At 43.3% G+C, this 19,680-nt stretch overlaps 1 protein-coding gene across 1 annotated transcript in view; it reads left to right on the forward strand.

Annotated features, from left to right (window-relative positions):
- The window catches only part of HS6ST3 (heparan sulfate 6-O-sulfotransferase 3), a 658,389-nt gene extending 643,924 nt beyond the window's left edge, over positions 1-14,465 (forward strand). The window contains exon 2 of the mRNA XM_047083983.1: positions 13,757-14,465. Within this exon, the coding sequence (XP_046939939.1) occupies positions 13,757-14,465 (709 nt within the window). The remainder of the gene's footprint in view (positions 1-13,756) is intronic.
- The last annotated feature ends 5,215 nt before the right edge of the window (positions 14,466-19,680 follow it).

Raw genomic sequence — 19,680 nt, forward strand, 5'->3', positions numbered from 1 at the left:
TTCTGGTTTTGACTTACAATCGCTACAGGCCCCTAGAATTTTTATAGGAAATTCTCTCTTTAACTTGAGCATAAAGTGTCAGAAGTCTGTAGCTTGTCTCTGTAGTGTACATTAATAGGTAATATTGATTTGTGGAAATTAATTACTAGAAAAACAGTTCTCAGCACTTACCTAGTGTTTGGAAAGATTTGAGAGCCCCCTTGTGGCTCTAGCAAAGCTGAACTGAACACTGACGATCCACTTTCAGCTGGGTTTTTTGGTTGATGTTTTTGGTTGATTTTTTTTTCTTTCTCTCTTTTCAGTTACACTTGTTTGCTTGCATTATGGCTTTGAATTGTTTTTCATTTTAGATTAACATCAGCATATTTCACATCATTTCAGTGGAGGACTCGGAGATGGGAGCCGTGTCCATTTTTAAGAGACAGACGCCTCCTTTTTTTCTGATTATTAAACTCAGATTCTTATCACCAAGAGAAATAATAAATGCAGAGGGGGTATGTTTAGGGAAGTTTGCAAGCAAGGGCATTACAGGTGTATAATTCTGCTTCTTGAGGCTTGCTGCTTCTTATTTTTAATCCAGGTGTTGACTACACAAAGGTAAAGCTAACTTTAGCAGCCCCAAGCTACATTTATTTTGACCATTTTAAAGATTATTTTCTCTGATTTCCATATAGCAGAGCAAAGTGGGGAAATGAGTGTCCTCATTTGAGTGTTTTTAAATTTCTAAGAAATGCATGTTGAAAGCTATTACCTCTCTGATGCTTCAATCATGCCTGAAGAAAAATATTTGCAACTTAAGGTCACTGTGCTGCACACTTGAATTGATAAAGGGAGCACCCAAGGCAAAATTTAGACAGAACGAATTGATTTTTTCCTGGGAGATTTAAATTCTCGTGCATATATATTTTTTTTCTAAATTCCTGTCATTGCTTTATTAATTAGGCAGAATTACAGCCGTGCTTCAGAGCCCACCGCAGCTGGAGGGTCCCACTGAGTGTCCACGTGGTAAGCCGGGCTTCTGGAAGGAACTCAAGCTGTTATTGGGAATAAGTGGATTTGGGAGAGAACCTCATTAGGGCTCCGTGTTACTTCCAGCATAATTTGGTTTCTCCTAGATTAGTTTGTAGAGTGACATTGGCATCTAGTCACAGATGAGTCACTGGCCCTGCCTATTGTTCCAAGCACAGAGGAAAATGTCACGCATGTACACTTAAAAAAGAGAGAAGAAAAAATCAAAGTGGAAACCCCTGATGTTTGGGCCCAGATAGAACATATGAGAATTAAAGATGGTGTCTGGTCTGTTTCCCCATTTGCACTCAGGGGTAATTAGCACAGGCATCAGTTACATTGCCGGGTAGGGACTGTGAGAGGTCCGGCTGGCCAGGAGGAGAGGCTGGGCAGCTATCACTTTGTTCTTTCGGATTGGTGGCACGTTTCCAGCTGTAACCCCATCTTCCTTGGTCTTTGTTAATAGGGAACTTCTGCAACGTTCAAGATCCTATAAGAATATGCAGAAAAGGCTTATAGGGATGTAAGGGACCAAATCAAAGGGACTCAGAATCCATCTTGAATAAGATCCTACTGGCCAAAAATTAGACAATTTGAACATCAAGAAGTATAATGTCTGCAATGTCTTGAAACACACTAAATATGTTTAAACTCACGACCTATTAGTGATAGAAAAACAAATAACAAACAACATCCAAAAAAAAAAAAAAAGCCCCTCTGAAGGATTCTAGGAAAGTAATCCATTATTTTGAAACCAATAAATAACATGATTCACACATTCATCTACCTTTCCTAACTATATCAACTATACCTTGGGGGATCAAATAGTTGATAAAGGGCAGTTTCTCCTTATAGAAGCATTGTGGCTAACAAATGAAGCAGAAATGATAGAATTAGAATCTCACCATTTTGCAACCCTTTAACAAATGATCACCAGTGGCCACTGGCATCACAGAAAGAGAGACCGCTAGACATTGTGTGCCTCCTGACTGAGGTCCACAACACTGCTTACTTAGAAATAAGAGTTTATTATTTCAGATTGATTTTTTTCTACAACTTCAAATATTACCTAAAGGCATATCTGTATCCTGGCATTTTTGCCTATTTCTTCTGGGTCTCCCTTTTCGGTGGGTTTCAAAGAGAAAATGAGCTAATATACACATCAGTGAAACCTCCAAAACTGTAGAATGATGTGCAAATCCCATGTTTTCTTTCTAACTCAACTACATAGGAGCAAAACACAACAGTGTAGGATCATCAAAGATGGCTGCATGGTCAGCTCCTTGAGGTCAGGCCGTGTCCTGTGTGCCATTATATCGCAAGTACTTAGCACAGTGGCATGAAAGACGTAATCAAAAAATATATTTAAATAAATAAATGAGTATAGTGGCTGAAGACGGATCAGAAGAGAAGTCCCACAGCCACTGCGCCTGAGTTGTTTGACCTCAGGAACATCCTTTCCTATGTCTGAACGCCAGGGTCCTCACCTGGAAAATTCTGCTATGATACGATCCTTTACTGAGGATAAAGTGCAATAATGGATAAGGAAAGTGTTTTGAGAACTGTAAGCATGTTATACAAATAGAAAAGCATTCTCTCTTTCTTTATTATTAACGCAGCTTGTTTAAGATTTAAAACTTGACGGTACTTGGCTAGTTCCTGAGGTTCTGATAATCATGCAAGAAGGAAAACTGTCAAAGGGGAGGGTGTGCACTTACGTTAAGGAACTGCCATGCATCAGCTGCCGCCGGGCCCTTCACGCTCATTACTTTAATCTTGCAACTCTATGAAATAAGCATGTATATACCCTGGCTATTTAGATGAGGAAACCAAGGCCCGCAGAGGTCATATAAGCTAACCAGTGCACATCAAGGGGGAGGAGGATCCAAAATTGAAGTCCAGATCTTTCTGACTTCAAACCCATTCTCTTTCCACTGCACCTTCAGTGAAGTTTCCAACGTGCTCGAAATTATGCGCCCATGCAATGTCCAAATGAGGAGAGCTTGACGTGTATTTTCTTGAATCTTCTCTTCCGAAACAAAAGCCAACTTCAGGATCCGACAACCTCCTGTGAACACATTTCTGAGATTTTGTAGCATTGTGTTCAAAAAAGACTTATGTTAAAGCCAGGAAGAGAATTATGGCATTGCATGAGCTCTGCCTTATCGGAATTCTCTTGTGTCGCTATTTCCAACCATCCATTATTGTCCTGAGATTACCACAGTCTTTTGGCTTCTAGATTCCTCAGGAGTGTTAAAAAACTCATGCAGCTGCAGTCTTTCCCACTAGTCTCTATAGCTCAAGTGCAAATTTGTTATGCAGTTTTGTGTGCATGCCGAGGTCGGGATAAGTGTTTCTGAACTTCTAAGCTGTGACCGTCTAGAGGACCCTCTGAGCCCATATGCTCCAGAGTTGAGATAAACCCTCTGCCCCCCGACCCTACAGTGTGCTGCCTCACCCTCATTCCTGCTGCCCACCCCACAGGTAAACACAAACCCCTTACCCCAAAAAGCTCATTTTGCTTCTAGAGCTTTGAGTTAAACAAAGCCTGGCCCACTGCAGCATTAATTCATAAACTGCATCTTTAAAACAGCCTGACTCCTAGAAGAGGATAGGAGACCATCAGAACTCTCTTTGGGAGAGCTTGGTGAAATTACGGACATCATCTAAAAGCCTATGTATCTCTTATTTTGATGACTAAGTTGGTTAATGCAAATACAGAACCTATAACTGTACTTGGACATAGAGCTCAATAAATGTTAGCCGTTATTATTACTGCTATTAATATCAATATTTGTTTCACATGGAACTTTGCATATTTTAAGTTAGCTTGGTCCTTAATCTTTGCACAAAGGATGACCTCCAAGTCACTCTTTCTTTGAGAACTGCCAAGGGATGGAATCAAGCAGAGATCTCTCAGGTATTTTGTTAAATATCCTAAAATGATTGCCAAGTCATGATAGCAGAATCTAGGAAAATCCTAACTCAGAAGAATCTTTTATGGACGAGCACAGCAAAATCTGGACAGAGACGATTTTTTTCTTAAGTTCTTAAGATATTTTAGGAAAATGTGTACCGAAGCCGTCAGATATAAGCCTAAATATTGAAACACGTGCCTTGCTCTTAAATATCCCGATTTACTTCTTTTCCTCTCCAAATTGGCTAGAGCAAAACAATTGCAATGGAAACACCTCGTTGCTTCTACCCTGGGTAATTCTCACGTTTGCTAAAAGCAGCGTCTGGGAAATTAGCTAAGAAGAGAGCACAGCAGAACACGCACGGCCTGATAACACAATCGGAGTGTACTATCTGGTGTTCCGCTTTGCCCGGCTGGGATTAGAGCTGCAAGTGAGACGGAATTGGGCCTTATCTCACTCTGGGGCGGCTCCAGGCTTCAGGTGGATGCCCACACGCATAAACCACAGCTCTGCAGAGCGGAGCGCCCTGAGACGTCCTCCTGCCCAAATCCCAGCAAGGCAGCGCAAAGCAGGGCGCCTCTGAACCAAATAAGCACGGAAGCGCCTGAATAATGCATGAGAGCAGGACCCTCCCTGGCACATTTGGAACTGTACTGGAAGGAACTGTACTCAGCAAGATAGCAAAAAACAAGCCCCTGGAACATGCATGCCCTGAAATTTATTCTTGCGGCAGCCACTTGGGGGAAAGTGAAAGCAAATTAGACAACCGCCCAAAAATCATGGCATTTTAGTGAGTCTGAGGCTCCTAGCGTTCGTGTCAATATAAAGCAGCAACGGGACAGGACTTAAAATTTTATCTTATCGATAAATACTACCTCTTCCTCTGGGGAGGTTGGAAGGTGGGCTGATCGTCGCTGAGAAATGACCAGTGTGGTCCGGAAGCCTCTTATTTCACGCTTTTGTGTGGTTGTTTTAGTACTGTGTTGTGGCTTCTCATAATTAAAGTTAGTTGACAACTAAAAGCTGCAGAAATGCTGCCTCTCAAGGGGCTGTTTCTTGGGAGGACCGGCCCCAATATAATCGGGTGAGGGACCTCCGTCTTTCTGATCCAGATGTCAGCTTTAATATAGCTGCAAGACTGATGAGTGGGATTTGATTCCACAAATGTCTAGTCTCTAATTTGATATTCCAGCTGCTCATCCAGTGCAAAACAAACAAATCTTTTTGGAAGAATGTTTCCACACCACCCTGTCACAAACCCCACCCCGGCGGTCCTTGAACATCCGTCTTTGGTAAATGTGATCCCGGTGGGACCTCTTCGTGGTCCAACCAGAAGGGAGCAGAGCCAAGAGCCTGTTTTATAGGCCTCCCTTGGCTTCTGGGCGGCCTTGTCCCCCAGCACCTCCTGATGTCAGGCCTCGTGGAAGGGCCCTGTCCTCTCCAATGCTAGTGATGGTCAGCTATATTTTGGCATTTTGAGAGCAAAATGGGGGCAATTCTCTTGACTCAAAATTCTACTCCTGGCAATTTATTCCTGCGTCAATATTTATGGCTTGGGATATTCACCAGATTATTGTTTGTAGTATCCTCCTCCAAATAGAATCAGCCTAATTGTCCAAAACCGGGAGATGAGTCACATAAATTATGGTACATCTATAATTGGAATATCACACTCTTATAGAAAAATATTAAATAAAATAGAAAAAGTGTTCACTCTGTAGTTTTGACTTAAAGTTCAGGTTAAGGGAGCCTGGGTGGCTTAGTCGATGGGGCGTCTGACATCAGCTCAGGTCATAATCTCTCAGTTCGTGGGTTAGAGCCTGACATCGGGCTCCATGCTGACAGCTCAGAGCCTGGAGCCTGCTTGGGATTCTGTGTCTCCCCTTCTCTCTCTGCCCCTCCGCTACTCGCACAGTCTCACTCTGTCTCTCAAAAATAAATAAATGTAAAAAAAACCCTTTTTCTTAAAATTACAGGTTAAAAATATCATGGTCATTTATGATCCTTACTCTATAAAGAAAAATATATATTTATCTGTGGTTATATATGAGTGAAATGCTTATACATAATTTTAATTTTTTTTCTTTTTTGCTATTCTGCATTGCTCACATTTTCCATAGTGGCATGAAAATCAATGTATTGCATTTATTTTTTTTTAATTTTTTCATTCATTTTTGAGAGAGAACGAGAACACAGCAGGGGGGTGGACAGAGAGAGAGGGAGACACAGAATCTGAAGCAGGCTCCAGGGTCCGAGCTGTCAGCACAGAGCCCGACATGGAGCTCGAAACCACAAACTGTGAGATCATGACCTGAGCTGAAGTCAGACACTTAACAAACTGAGCCATTCAGGTGCCCCGATGTATTGCATTTCCAACTGGGGGAAGGTGGGGAATCACTGATTTAAAAACAAAAAGGGTCAAACCAGCTACATCTAAAAGTATTCTCCTTCTAAACTTATCAGGTACACTGGCAGGAAAAGTGATGAGAAGTGTCTCTCCCCCTGAGAGGAGGAGAGGAGGGCTGTGGGCATTCCTCTCCCCTCTATCTTACCAACTGAAAAGAGTCAAGATCTCTGGGTAGTACATAAAATAAAAAGGCCTTAGCCAAAAGGGTCTGGCTGCTTTGTAAGTCGCCGCGAGGGAGGAGCAGCGGCAGCTGGGTGGGGGACGTGTGGCTTCTGTGTGAAGTAAGATAACCACACATGCATGTCTCCATTTTCTCATCACAATACTGGACATCCTTGGAACCAATCGCTCTGACACACACCATTGTCAGCCTCTGAAAGTTCTTTATTACCATACTTAACAATCATAGTTCCCAATTTCCCATTTGCTTAGAACATCATTCTTAAATTCCTTAATTTGTTTTCAAGGCTCGAATAAAAGGCCTTTTCATCACTGTGTCAAAGGGCAGTCTGATTGCCAAGCTCTAACTGCCACCATTCCGCCTATCAGATACAGTATAATGCAGATAACACTCTACTGAGATAATGAAGAATGGGTAGCCCATAATGAGTGTGCAGCTCTAAAGAGAGTCAAGAAATTAATTCCGTTCTGAGCGTTTGGAAAATGACTCCAGTACGCAGTACAGTGGGGCAGAAGGGGAGCTAAGTGTCACTATTTGAAAATGCTCACATCACCTTATGTTTAAGGTGTATACTGTTAGATGTCTGTACCACTCCTTTGGGAGGACCAAAGATCTCCGTCAGATGACCCCCAAGTCCACCTTCCAACTGTTCACAAGGTTCTTTGTGAGATGCTGAGCTTTGGCAAAACTTGATTAGGTAGGGAAAACTCACTGAAAAGTGTACGGTGAGAGGAAGGTGGAGAAATTGATTATTTTCCATACATTTCACAAGATCTAGGCTAAGAGAAACCGTTAGCCTGGGTAACCTTTTGTTGGTCCAGGCACCAAGTTCAGTTTCCCGGGGGTATCACTATCAGAATCCCTGAGACAGTAGCTGATAAAATATTTTTTCATTCCACAAACATTGAACAACTGAACATCCATGTTGTATAAAGTCGTGCACCATATGCTCCGGGTGAAACAAGAAGAGTGAGGCATGACACCTGTTCAAGGGATAGGACAGTCACTGGTCACTGGAATGAAGATAAAGTATGAATGGCACAGGTTACAGGGGAGTAGAAGCTCCTTCCTCAGAGGACATCACAGGGTGTTGGCTGGAGGAGTTTCTACTTGAGCTGTTTTTTCTGAATGCACAGAGCTGTGGACCATGGAGCTACTAATTTTGTTGCTTGATTTTACAAGGGTTAATCTAGTGGTGGAAGGAATACATTTATTAAATCTCTCCTGTGAACGTAGCATTTTGTAGATTCTTCTGGATGTGTTTTCAATGGCTAGGCAAGTGATAGCCTCATAAAACTATTTTTTAATCACCACATGCAGGGTGATTCTAGAGACGTCTACTCTCATTCCACCATTTTGATGGGCATACTGGCTCTGCCTTCTTTCATTTAGGAATTGAAAAGGAAGGATGAGGTAAAAGGGAAGAAGAATATACAGAGGGAAAGGTAGTTTGGAGGAAGCTGGCAATGTGGAAGTAGGGAAGGAAGGATGACAGATGGGTGCATGATAGGAATCTGTCCCTGATTCTTCCTCATCCACACCAATGGTTCTGGGCTCTTCCCCACTGGCCCTTCACCACAGCTACCAAATGTCTCTCCTGGCTCTGCCTACTTCTGTCTACACTGAACGCTGTTGCTAAATGAGTCTTCTTAAATCAACACCTTTCTCATTTGGGGAATAGACAGTTGTATTCAGAGCCCATGACTCCTTGGACTCAGCATCCTATTGTAGCTCCCACCCATTCATATATTAAACAAACATTTTGTGAAAGGCACAACATGAACCTCCTGGTCTAACCTAGACCACTCTTCTCTCCGTACATTCGTAACTATTCTCTTAAATATTGCCTGTTCACTCCTTACCTCCGTAACTTGCTACACAATGGCTTTTTCTAATCGACCACCCTTACATACACAATACTTGAGGGCATTTTATTCTTTTTTTATGTTCTCCACATTTGTTAGAGCAGATCCTTACACATAACAAACCCTCGATAAGCATGTGTTAATTAAATGGCTTGCTAATTAAAGAAATGAGCAATTATACAATAAACTGCTTGGTGAAATACAGATTTTTGAAGCAATAGGGAAGAAAACTAGTAAGCTTAACATTTTTAAAAAGGCACCTCATCGCTACTAATTACCTGTTGCTTGAACACTCTACTTTTTACCCAAAGTCTGTGTTGACTGTCTCTCTCTGCACGTGGACCATCACAATCAAATGATGGATACACTCATAGATTACGTATCTTTTTACACTTTTCACACATTTTAAACAGTCAAAAACAATATTGGATTCGTTTTAGGAAAGAAGATAGTGGCATATTTATCAAAGGCGATATTAACCTTAGTTATTAAAATACATTTAATCTCATACGATCATCATTTCTTTTATGTGGCATCGTGTATTGAACATCTGCTGTGAGCAGGACTTTGTGTGAGGTGTTGTGGGACATGAGGCCTGAGTCCAGTTATCAAAAAGGAGATTCAAGGGTAGAGGTGACCACGATGTTCACGTGCAGGTTAAAAGTGCAGTGAGTAATGCAGGAAACCCCAGAGGCTGGAAAAATCAGGCAAGGTGGAGTTGGGCCACAAAAGGCCAGGCAGCAGCTTGCAAGTGAGTGAAAGACAAGTCAAAGACTGAAGGAGGGCAGTCATGCCTCTGTGCTGCATGTAGAATTGTTTGATGTGATTCCCTCAGAGCAGAGCAGGACGTTCAGGTGGTTCGAAAGCAGCCGTGGAAAAGTGTGTTTTCTGTGGCCCTGAACTTGAGTAAGCCACGATGGCCCAGATGATCATCATCAGTTAAAATCATCCTTGAACTAACCAAGGTGACTTGTTCCCTAATCTTCCCGAGCACACCCCCCATATTTGCCATCATTATCTTGGGGGCCCAAGAATGACAATTCGAAAGGACTGCAATTGCTTTATAGACATTCTTAAATGAATTCGCCCAAACTCTCGATGAAGTTGGTGGCAAATGGACGACCTGCTGACAGAATGCTGTCACCGACAAATAAAGTTATCTGTCTTGGAGATTGCTCTGGTCCCAGGAGACTGGTAGAACATTCCCTTACTGTGGTAGTTAGCGATTTTTTCACTGCAACAAAATCACTGGGTGCTGGAGATCCCCTTGAGGGTGATGTGTTGGTAATCTCTGAGTCCCTGATGTCTCCTACCCACCCTACCCCACCCCCCCACGTGCTTACCAAACACAAGGGGCTCAATTAACATTGGCAGAATTAACAAACGAATGAATGGTAGATGAGGGAGGAAAATAGTAGTTTACTTATTTGTGTTTCCCAAATCTGAGGGGAGTTGAAGTCAACTGCAAGGACGGTGTCTGAACAGATGACGCTGTACCTAGGCTAGGAGATTGCATTAGGAAAGACGGAGAGAGTGGATGAAGACCTCCACACTGTGGCCATAACAGGCTTTGCTAGGGAGCTGGGGCTAGTCTTTCTCTGTTCTTTGCTTTACCTTCCATTGTGCTGTTGAACAAGAAAGGCGTACAAAAGAAACTTGCAAATTTAAGTAGTGTGGCACCCTCTAAGACTTCTCCCTAGAAACTGAATCAGGAGTCTGGAGAACAGAAGAAAATGAGTACGTGTTGTTCTTTGGAGTGAGCAGAAGATTCATAAAACCCGAGCAAAGCTTGTACACTGCACATGTGGGCGTGTGGCCTGGACATAAACATCATTTCAACAGTGATCTTTGCAGTTTTCTGTCTGCAAGGAGAGAAGCAAATGAAAATGGAAAAGTAGAGATGAGAAAAAATTATTTAATTGATCATGTTTAAGTGTTTTGTCTTTCACCAGTAGTTGAGTGCTCTTCAACCCGTTGTTTCATTTTTACTGTTTTTCTAAATTTCTATTTTGAATCCTTGGCAGGATTTAAACAAGGAAACACAACATACATGAGAATATGTCTGACTAAAGCAATACTTAAATGCGAAGGGCCATTCCTTTACGGAACCATGAGATTGGGACAACTTTGTACTCCATCAATGTAAATGTCCCACTAGTACATTTTTGTGTCTTGATGTCGGAGTTTTGCGTACAAATTGATCTCTTACCTATTTAGCTGGCAGAACCTGAAGACATTTGGGACTTATTTTACTCATGTAAACATCATCCTACAGCTTGGGTGGTCATTGTTAACTGCGGTGTTAAATTGTATAAAGTTAAATTTGAAACCAATACCATTTTAAGCCAAGCCAGGTTCAGTCAGCTTTGAGACCCTGTAAATTTCCAATGGAACGAGGGCCCCAGCAATTCTATGGCCAATTTTCCCGAGTCAGACAAAAGCCACTAAAATTCCAGGAGCAGATTCCAGTTAAACCTTTACGTCACAAACCGTTGTAATTCCTGGCCATAAAACCCTCCGGCTCCTATAATTTAAAAAATCTAGATTGTTTCTAACCCTGAGACACGTGAATGAGGTGGAGACTTATCAACTGATTGTCACCATGCGTTTTCCTTAAATCCTTTTTTTGTGTGTGTTTTCTCTTCTACCCAATTAACAGGAAAATCTTAAATTTTCCATTTGTGGTCTTTGTCCCAATTTAAAGATCGGTCTGCTTTAGATTGTTCTGTCTTGAAGTGTTTGGCATCCTTAATGAGTTATGTGACTATCATCATTATTGTGTTTCTATATTTATTATGCAATTGTCTTGTGAAATAAACATCAGTCTCTGCTTATAAAATGTAAACATGAACAAGCCCTGAGATGGGACCAAAGCAGAATTAAGTAATGACATGTCATATAGCGTTCAACCATAGTAATACCTACTCTGAACAAAACTTCACCATCAACATTTCGTCGTGGAGCCCAGAAGCTGTATCAAGTTGTTTTCTGCTTTTCCTACTGACCTTTCATGAAATTTTCTCCCACTGATGGAATTGTCATTCTGTCACAGTGAAAGACAATGGAGTAACGTAAAATGGGACCTGGCCACAGCAAGGGCTGGGGCTGGCCTGTCTGTGGTCAGCACATTCCTCTTTCTAATTTAAGGAGATGCTAGCATTCCTTGAGGTAGTGCAGTTTCATTAGCACGTTTCAAACTGTCTGGCTAGACATTCAAAATAACTGAATATAGTAAATGTGTAGTTTCAAATATTATAGTTCATCTATTCCTATTTACTTATTTATTTTAATGTGTATTTATGTTTGAGAGAGGGAAAGGGAGAGACAGAGCATGAGCAGGGGAGGGGCAGAGAGAAAGGGAAACACAGAATCTGAAGCAGGCTTCAGGCTCTGAGCTGTCAGCACAGAGCCCAACATGGGGCTCGAACTTATGAACTGCGAGATCATGACCTGAGCCAAAGCCCAATGCTTAACCGACTGACACTTAACCGACTGAGCGACCCTGGCACCCTATCAACTCCTTTTTAAAAGCAGCATCAAAAGCAGTGCACCCTCAAAGCCCTTATGTTTGTCATTGCTTTTCCTGGGTATTAAGTTTAAAAAAAAAAAATCCAGGTTAGCTTGGCCAAGGGAAGACCAGTCTTCCTTTCTGAGCTCTTCAGGACCATTTGTCTGCTCAGGGGCATTCTGACTGTCACTCCTGGTCCCAGTGGTGGGTGGGCAGCTCATTCCATTGGGAGGCAGCTCAAATCATGAGAAGGGTTTTCCTCATTTTATTTTATTTATTTATTTTTTCAACATTTTTATTTATTTTTGGGACAGAGAGAGACAGAGCATGAACGGGGGAGGGGCAGAGAGAGAGGGAGACACAGAATCGGAAACAGGCTCCAGGCTCCGAGCCATCCGCCCAGAGCCTGACACGGGGCTCGAACTTACGGACCGCGAGATCGTGACCTGGCTGAAGTCGGACGCTTAACCGACTGCGCCACCCAGGCGCCCCGGGTTTTCCTCATTTTAATCAATATTTACTTTCCTGTAATGCTTTGTGTTGTGTCTTTACCTATCTACTTTTCCAACTCTCTTCTTGCCTCTTTACAGTTTTCTTGCCTCTTTAAGCCAGAAGCACCCTGATCTTTACAGAATCATTCTGAAGCTAACCATTTGAAAGACATATTTTTTCTCAATGTTCCATCTGATGCCAGTAGAGAAGACCTGTGCTTATAATAACCACAGTACCTGACAACTAATAGGCATTCAAGGGGCCTGGGTGGTTCAGTCAGTGAAGCGTCTGACTTCGGCTCAGGTCTGATTTCGCAGTTTGTGGGTTCGAGACCCACATCGGGCTCTGTGCTGACAGCTCAGAGCCTAGATCTTGCTTCAGATTCTGTGTCTCCCTCTCTCTTTGCCCCTCCCCTGCTCATGGTTCTTCTCTCTCTCTCTCTCTCTCTCTGTCTGTCTCTCTGTCTCTCAAAAATAAACGTTTTTAAAAATTAAAAAAACAGACATTTAATAAATATTAATTATATTTTTATTTTTAAAATAGCAATACAGTACATAGGAAAGCACAGAAGTGTTAAAATCAATAGGCCTGGACTCCATTGCAGTTCAAGTATTAATTCATTCTAGGATCTTAGGCTGTGTTTTCACCTTTCTCAGTCTCTATGGTCTCAGCTTTGAAGAAGTTATGATAAAGAACCTTTTATGAAATTGTGCTGAGGATTATCTGTGCTAGTATCATAAAGCACCTGTCGCAGCTCTTAGTACACAGTAGGTGTTCAGTGAACATCAGTCTCCACATACAACACATCGTCCCCCAACCCCACCTACCTTGTAATCCAAAACAGCAGTGTAAACAGGCAAGACTAAGGAGGCTTGGCTCCCGGCTTTGCCCTTTTTGGTCCCACAACCTTGGATGAATCACTTTGCCTCCTTGCACGTTTCCCTGTCAAATAGTCCCACATCTGCTACAAAGGTTTGTTGTAAGGATCAAATAAAACATTGGTTGGAGAATAACTTTGAAAACTCTTGGTGTGTTTTCTTAACATAAGGTATTGTTATTTCTGGTAGTAATTTATCAGTGAAGAAATTGCTTAATGAATGAATGACCTATTCCCCCACCACATCTCTCCCCACACTGGAGCAGGGAGGAAATACCCAACAAATGAATGGTATTGAAAACCGGTCCATGCATGTTTATGGAAATATCACATTTGGGAACATTTGCCTGATAGGTGCAAATCCAAGCAACGACGCTCGCATGAACATTTGGCAGAAGAGGCAATTGACTCAGTGCTGATACAAACACAACGGAGGTTCAGAATCCCAGAGCTGTGGTTGTCAACGACTGACTGACCCTCTTCCTTCTAATTTCTTCCAGGAATTTCTATTACATCACCATGTTACGGGATCCAGTGTCGCGTTACCTGAGCGAGTGGAAACACGTCCAGAGAGGGGCCACATGGAAAACCTCCCTCCACATGTGTGATGGGAGAAGCCCCACCCCTGATGAGCTGCCTACCTGCTACCCCGGGGACGACTGGTCTGGGGTCAGCTTGCGGGAGTTCATGGACTGCACCTACAACCTGGCCAACAACCGCCAGGTGCGCATGCTGGCCGACCTGAGCCTGGTGGGCTGCTACAACTTGACTTTCATGAATGAGAGCGAGAGAAACACCATCCTGTTGCAGAGCGCGAAAAACAACCTGAAGAACATGGCCTTCTTTGGGCTCACGGAATTCCAGAGGAAGACTCAGTTTCTCTTTGAGAGGACATTCAACCTCAAGTTTATCTCCCCCTTCACGCAGTTCAACATCACACGGGCTTCCAACGTGGACATCAACGAGGGCGCCCGCCAGCGCATCGAGGAGCTCAACTTCCTGGACATGCAGCTTTACGAGTACGCGAAGGATCTCTTCCAGCAGCGCTACCACCACACCAAGCAGCTAGAGCACCAGAGGGACCGGCAAAAGAGGCGGGAGGGGCGCAGGCTGCAGCGGGAGCACAGGGGCCACCGGTGGCCCAAGGAGGACGGGAACACAGACGGGGCGGTCACCGAGGACTACAACAGCCAGGTGGTGAGATGGTGACCCCCTGTGCTCTCCTTCCTCAGGACGGGGGGGGGGGGGGATGAGCAGGCACACCGACCTTCTGTGGCGTTGGTTACCTTGGAGAAGGATGGGCCTTTTGGAGGACACCTGGCTGTAGGTGGCTTGATTTGGACACCTGCTTCCTCTTTGTCTTCATCCTTGCCCAGCTGGAGAGGATCTGTCTTCTTCTTTTTTTCCCCTGACGTTTTTCAATCCATGATATTAAGTAGGGTAGGGATGCATCTGACTTAGATGTCCTTAGAAGCTCAAGGAGAGAAGCACCAGAAAGAAACAGTTCTTGAAAACATCCTTTGCAGCAGCATGGGAACCCACAGAGGCACACATGAAAAGCCAAATTATGGCTTGGATGTTCTGCTGAAACTGGTCTGTTTCACACGGCCTCTGTAATGGAAATACTGGTCTGTCTAGAGAGAAGGAGAAAGAAAGAAGTCCCCTTCCACCCTTAAATGAGGTTTTACACCAACCCTTGCTTTGCTGTTCGCTCTCATCTTGAACCCGGTGCGAATGCGGTTCAAATCATAAGTAGCGGTGTTTTGTTGTTGCAGCTGTTTTTAAACAAGGTCACCCTCCTATTGACGATCACTAGAGACTCACACCCCGCAAAGCCCCTGCATCTCAGCTCAGAGCCGTGCTGCATCTCCCGTCTTTTAGGGAATGGCTGGTAGAATCAGGACAGGCATGTCTCAGGACAGGCCCTGAGAAATGAACACTGATAGTGGCATTTAAGAGAAAATGTGCTTATTAACAAGTGTCTAAGATCACCCTTTACCGATTTTATTTTCGTTCAAAAATAATTGACTAATAAATTAAGAGCTGGGGGAAGCAGGAAGAAAACTCTATGTCTAACATTTCCAAACAGGCTACAGAACTTGTAGTGTTTCCAGGAGTATTTCCGTTTTACCTCTTTGGAGCCGTCATCTTCTTTGATATGGTACTTCCAAGTTTGAAATTCTGCTATAGCACAGAGGCGAAGACGTTTAAAAAGAATGTGGCCCAAAGACTAGGAGCTTAGCTAGCCAGTATGCAAAAGATCTTCAGGGTCACTAAATAAATGATAACTGATTTATGCTAGGAGACACGGAACTCAGTGGGCCAGTTGTCCCAGGAGTTTAGACAGACTACCTCCCAACATCTTGACTATCTCCAGCCTGGTAACCTTCTTCTACCCACATGATCTCCTCCTCTTGTTAGACTATGCCCATAGCTGGCAGCTCGGGCTGGAGTGTGTGAGACAGGACCTGAAAATGTGCTGCATTGCCAATTGCTTCTCGTTTTCAATTTTTCCCAATCACAACTACAGGAACACCAAGTTTGTCGAATAATAAGGGGAAAAGGGGATAGAAAGCCCTTGCCTGGCATTCAGGAGCAGGATCAGAGCGGGTCAAGAGTTTCACAACATTGATCTGATCAGTCCTTTCAAGGAGCTCAAGGCAAAATGAGTGAAACCCCTAAATCAGATTGAAAAGCCTATTTCATTGATATCTAACATGTTTGATGTTTAAGCCAGCTTTACGTAAGCCGCATCTCAGCCTCCAGAATAGTCTCTCTGGGGTTGAGAGTCAATCAACCCACAAGCATTCATGGAGTGCCTGCCTGCACAGAGGGGAGCCCAGTGTCTCCATCAAAGAGAGATTTGGAGAAGCGGCTTTGTACTTCTCTCACTACCCTTGGCTTCATCTGCCCCGTGAGGGGAGTATTATTGGGGGCCTCCCTTGTGTCCATCACTGTGGGGGGGCCCTTTTCATACTTTAAATCTATTCACAACAAGGTAGATATTATTAGGCCCAATTACGTAGATGGGAAAAGTGAATCCCACAGACAATAACCGGCTTCCTCATAGGTTGTATGCTAGATGTGACGGACTGCAAAGTGCAAGCTCCTTTTACTCGTGTGTTCCATGAGGGATAAAAGCTTCCTGCCAATCACGCAAGAAGCCAGCTATTAAAGCCCAGAAGGATTTGTCTCTAACCCACGTGCGTGGCACAACTGTGCCAGCCCTGAGCCGGCCGTGACCCAGAGCCATGCCGCCTGGGGTGAGCCCGGACGTCTCCACATCCCTGGCCCACCAGCAAGCTGCGAGACGGATGACTTTTTAGGCAGTGACACTTTTTGAGACATATATAAGTTAAAGGGACCAAATAAACATTGCTTGTTAGTCGGTAGAAATTAGACTCACAAAATCTTACCCATGATTTGTTCCTGAGGTAGAGAGGGAAGAAGATGGCAGCTACAGTTAATGAGCAGCTCTCTCTCCATCATCACATTTCGATGTTAGGATCTAATGTTCTGCCTAGCTGCAAATTATCTGCTTGCCGCTGTGACACGCACACGCGCACATGCTCGCACACACACACTCACACAATAACAATCCAGTGTTTTGTCATGTGGAAAATCAAAACAAGTTAGAAAGCATTCGGATTGTTTCTTTTAAACTCACTTTAAATGTTTGGCAGGGAATTCATGCATAGCTGAGACTTGGAGGCAGCCTCTGCTGACTTCACACTGTTCCTTAGGCATCTCGGGATTTATATCAAAAGGCTCTTTGCCGCTGAAGGCGTGATGTATGGAGCTCCACTTGAGACCAGATATCAGGATGTTCAGAGGAGAAACCATCTCTTTGTGTTGGCCCGAGGCCAGTGCTGAGCAAATTAAAAAGACCGACACAGGCTTCCTCCCTCATATCATTTCATTCGAAAGCAGCACGCTTGTCATATCCCTGGGGTCCTATGTTGATAGAAATGAAGAGGTAGGGACACAGTTTGTTCTCCAAAAATTGACTGCACACCTACATGCTGAGTGAAGCTCAGAGAGGGGATGCCAACAGAAGGCATCTGGATCTTGGGAGCCATGGGGAGTCAACAGCTTTAAGATCCAAAACCAAATCAATACCAGGTGCATTGCTGTTAAAAGCCCAAGAGGAGGGGGAGAAAATTCCCCAGGGGCTTCCACATCCTACTGACTCCTACAACACCCAGGTAGACATTCCTTCCCTTCTCTTGGCAAGGAGAGCCCCAGATTGGGACGGGGTGTCCTCGTGTGCATGTTCATGTGTGTGTGTTTAAATTATCATCAGGGACTAAGGTATACTATCTCTTCTGTCTCTTTTTAATTTTTTGGCAGCCTACTCTTGCTAACCAGAGAAAGCCTGCCCTGAGAATTATTTGGATATTCCTTCTAATAACTAATAACACTAGCAATCAGTGTTGGGCAACAGCTAAGGATATCGTGTGTGCTATTAAAGAATTATAAGACCGTGTTTCTTATCACCTAGAGGAGGTAACTTGGTCATCGTCTAATCAAGGGTTTGAAATATGAGGACTTGTTCAAGCCTGAGTAGAGATAGTATTTATACAGGGAAGAAAATCTACCAGAGATAGACCTGGCAAGGAGATGAGCATGGATCATTAAAACAAAAACAAAAACAAACATTAAATCCATAGGATAGGATTCCCACTTGGCCACTTTAACAGAGAAATTCAAAATAATAATGACTTCAAGGAGATCAAAGCCATTGTCCTCTCATTTAAAAGACAAACTGGTCGGATAGCTCTGGTGAGTTACAGAAGCCCAGGCCCCCTCTTTGTTGCTCTTTCATACGAACACGTGCCTTCCACCTCATGATGCAAGGTGCCTGCTGCCGCTCCTGCCATCTTGTTTGTATTTCAGACAACAGAGAGGGCACGGAAGGAAGTTGCAAATATCGCTTCCACTCACATCTCATGGGCTAGAACCTAGCCATTAGCTACAAGTAAACAAAGGATACCAGGAAATGTCTTCCTTATTGGTTGCCATGCACCTTGACCAACAGGGGGGAATCTATTATTAAAGAGGCAATGTGAAACTTAATACTGATAAAACTATCAGTCTCTGCCACCAAAGGGAATTGAAAAATATTCCGAGTGCTATTCAGAGTTCTCTATTCTGTCATATGTTTTGCAAAGGATAAGATTAAAATTCATAACTTTGTATAGCATTTAATGCTTTCCAAACATTTGTACACTCAGTATCCCATTTTATCTCCACCACTTTCTTGTGTGTTAGCTAAAAAGGACCTCTATTCATTATCCCATCTGATAGTTTCACATGGGGATTCAGGGATTCAGAGATGTTAAAAGATTTCTCAATTCTAGTTTATTAACAAGAAAGTTGCTGAGAGCCCCCGTCTTGACTTCATAGCCTTTGCTACTACTTTATGCTGTTCAGCATCAGTATCAGGATTGGGAATTGCAAGAATATGAAATCTAAGTCTTTATTGATTTATATCTTTCCTTACCTTCTTATAGAACTACTGACTTACAAGATACCAAGGAAACTGGTAGAGTTGGCTCACAACCCCTGCCTCCAAAGAGGAATCATCTTATTAGCAGTGAAATGTCCAAGAGATGGGCAGTGTTTCAGGGGAGATTGAGAAGCACAGACGTTCAAACACCTCATGCTGGCTGTTCACCCCAGCCAATCCAAAGTCCAATTCAAGATGAAGGCTGAGGGAATATGCTCACAACTCCTTAGGGAAGCTCAGTGTTAGAAATATCTAGAATCAGTAACAGCCTGAATAGTTAGGTGTGAGGAATGATCAATAGAACCCTGCTCAAAAAATCTCCCCTCCTCTCTACTTCTTCCCCAGGTCTCTGGAATTTTATCAGCAACTTATTGCTTTGGTTCTTAAAGGTTATATTTGGTGTTAAATGAGTCCCCTTGCACATTTGCCAGAGAGAGGAAATGCTTTAAGCTGTCATAGGCTAACATCTTCACACAGAGTTGATCGTCTTCCTCTCTAAACTTGACCTCTAGCTGAGAAGAAAGTCCTGTATAATGGGATCATGCAGGGGTGGGGGTTTGGAAGAGTAGGAGTAACTATAGAGGAGGAGAGGGCTCCTAAAAGGGAAGCAGTCTTCCAAAGGTGAAAAGAATGGGAATTACATATGTGCCAGGAAATATTGAAAAATAGAAAAACGGCATACGGTTTCTGTCCTCAAGAACAAGAGCAGGCTGAAGACATGTGGACTGTATTTCTTTGGGCCACTTAAAAGAGATGACAAGGGCACGAGGCTCATGAAACAGGACGAGAGCATCGACAGGACTGAAGGCTGAATGAGTTGGAAGGGTTGGATCAAAGGGAAACCTGGGTTGGACTTAGACAAAGGATACCCCGATCTTTTCACAGCTGCGTCTCCAAGGCTTTCCTTTCCCACAG

Source organism: Lynx rufus, unplaced genomic scaffold (genome assembly GCF_022079265.1).
Source record: "Lynx rufus isolate CCGP_SWC_20201006 ecotype Redwood Valley unplaced genomic scaffold, mLynRuf1.p SCAF_1, whole genome shotgun sequence".
NCBI classification, from domain to species: Eukaryota; Metazoa; Chordata; class Mammalia; order Carnivora; family Felidae; genus Lynx; species Lynx rufus.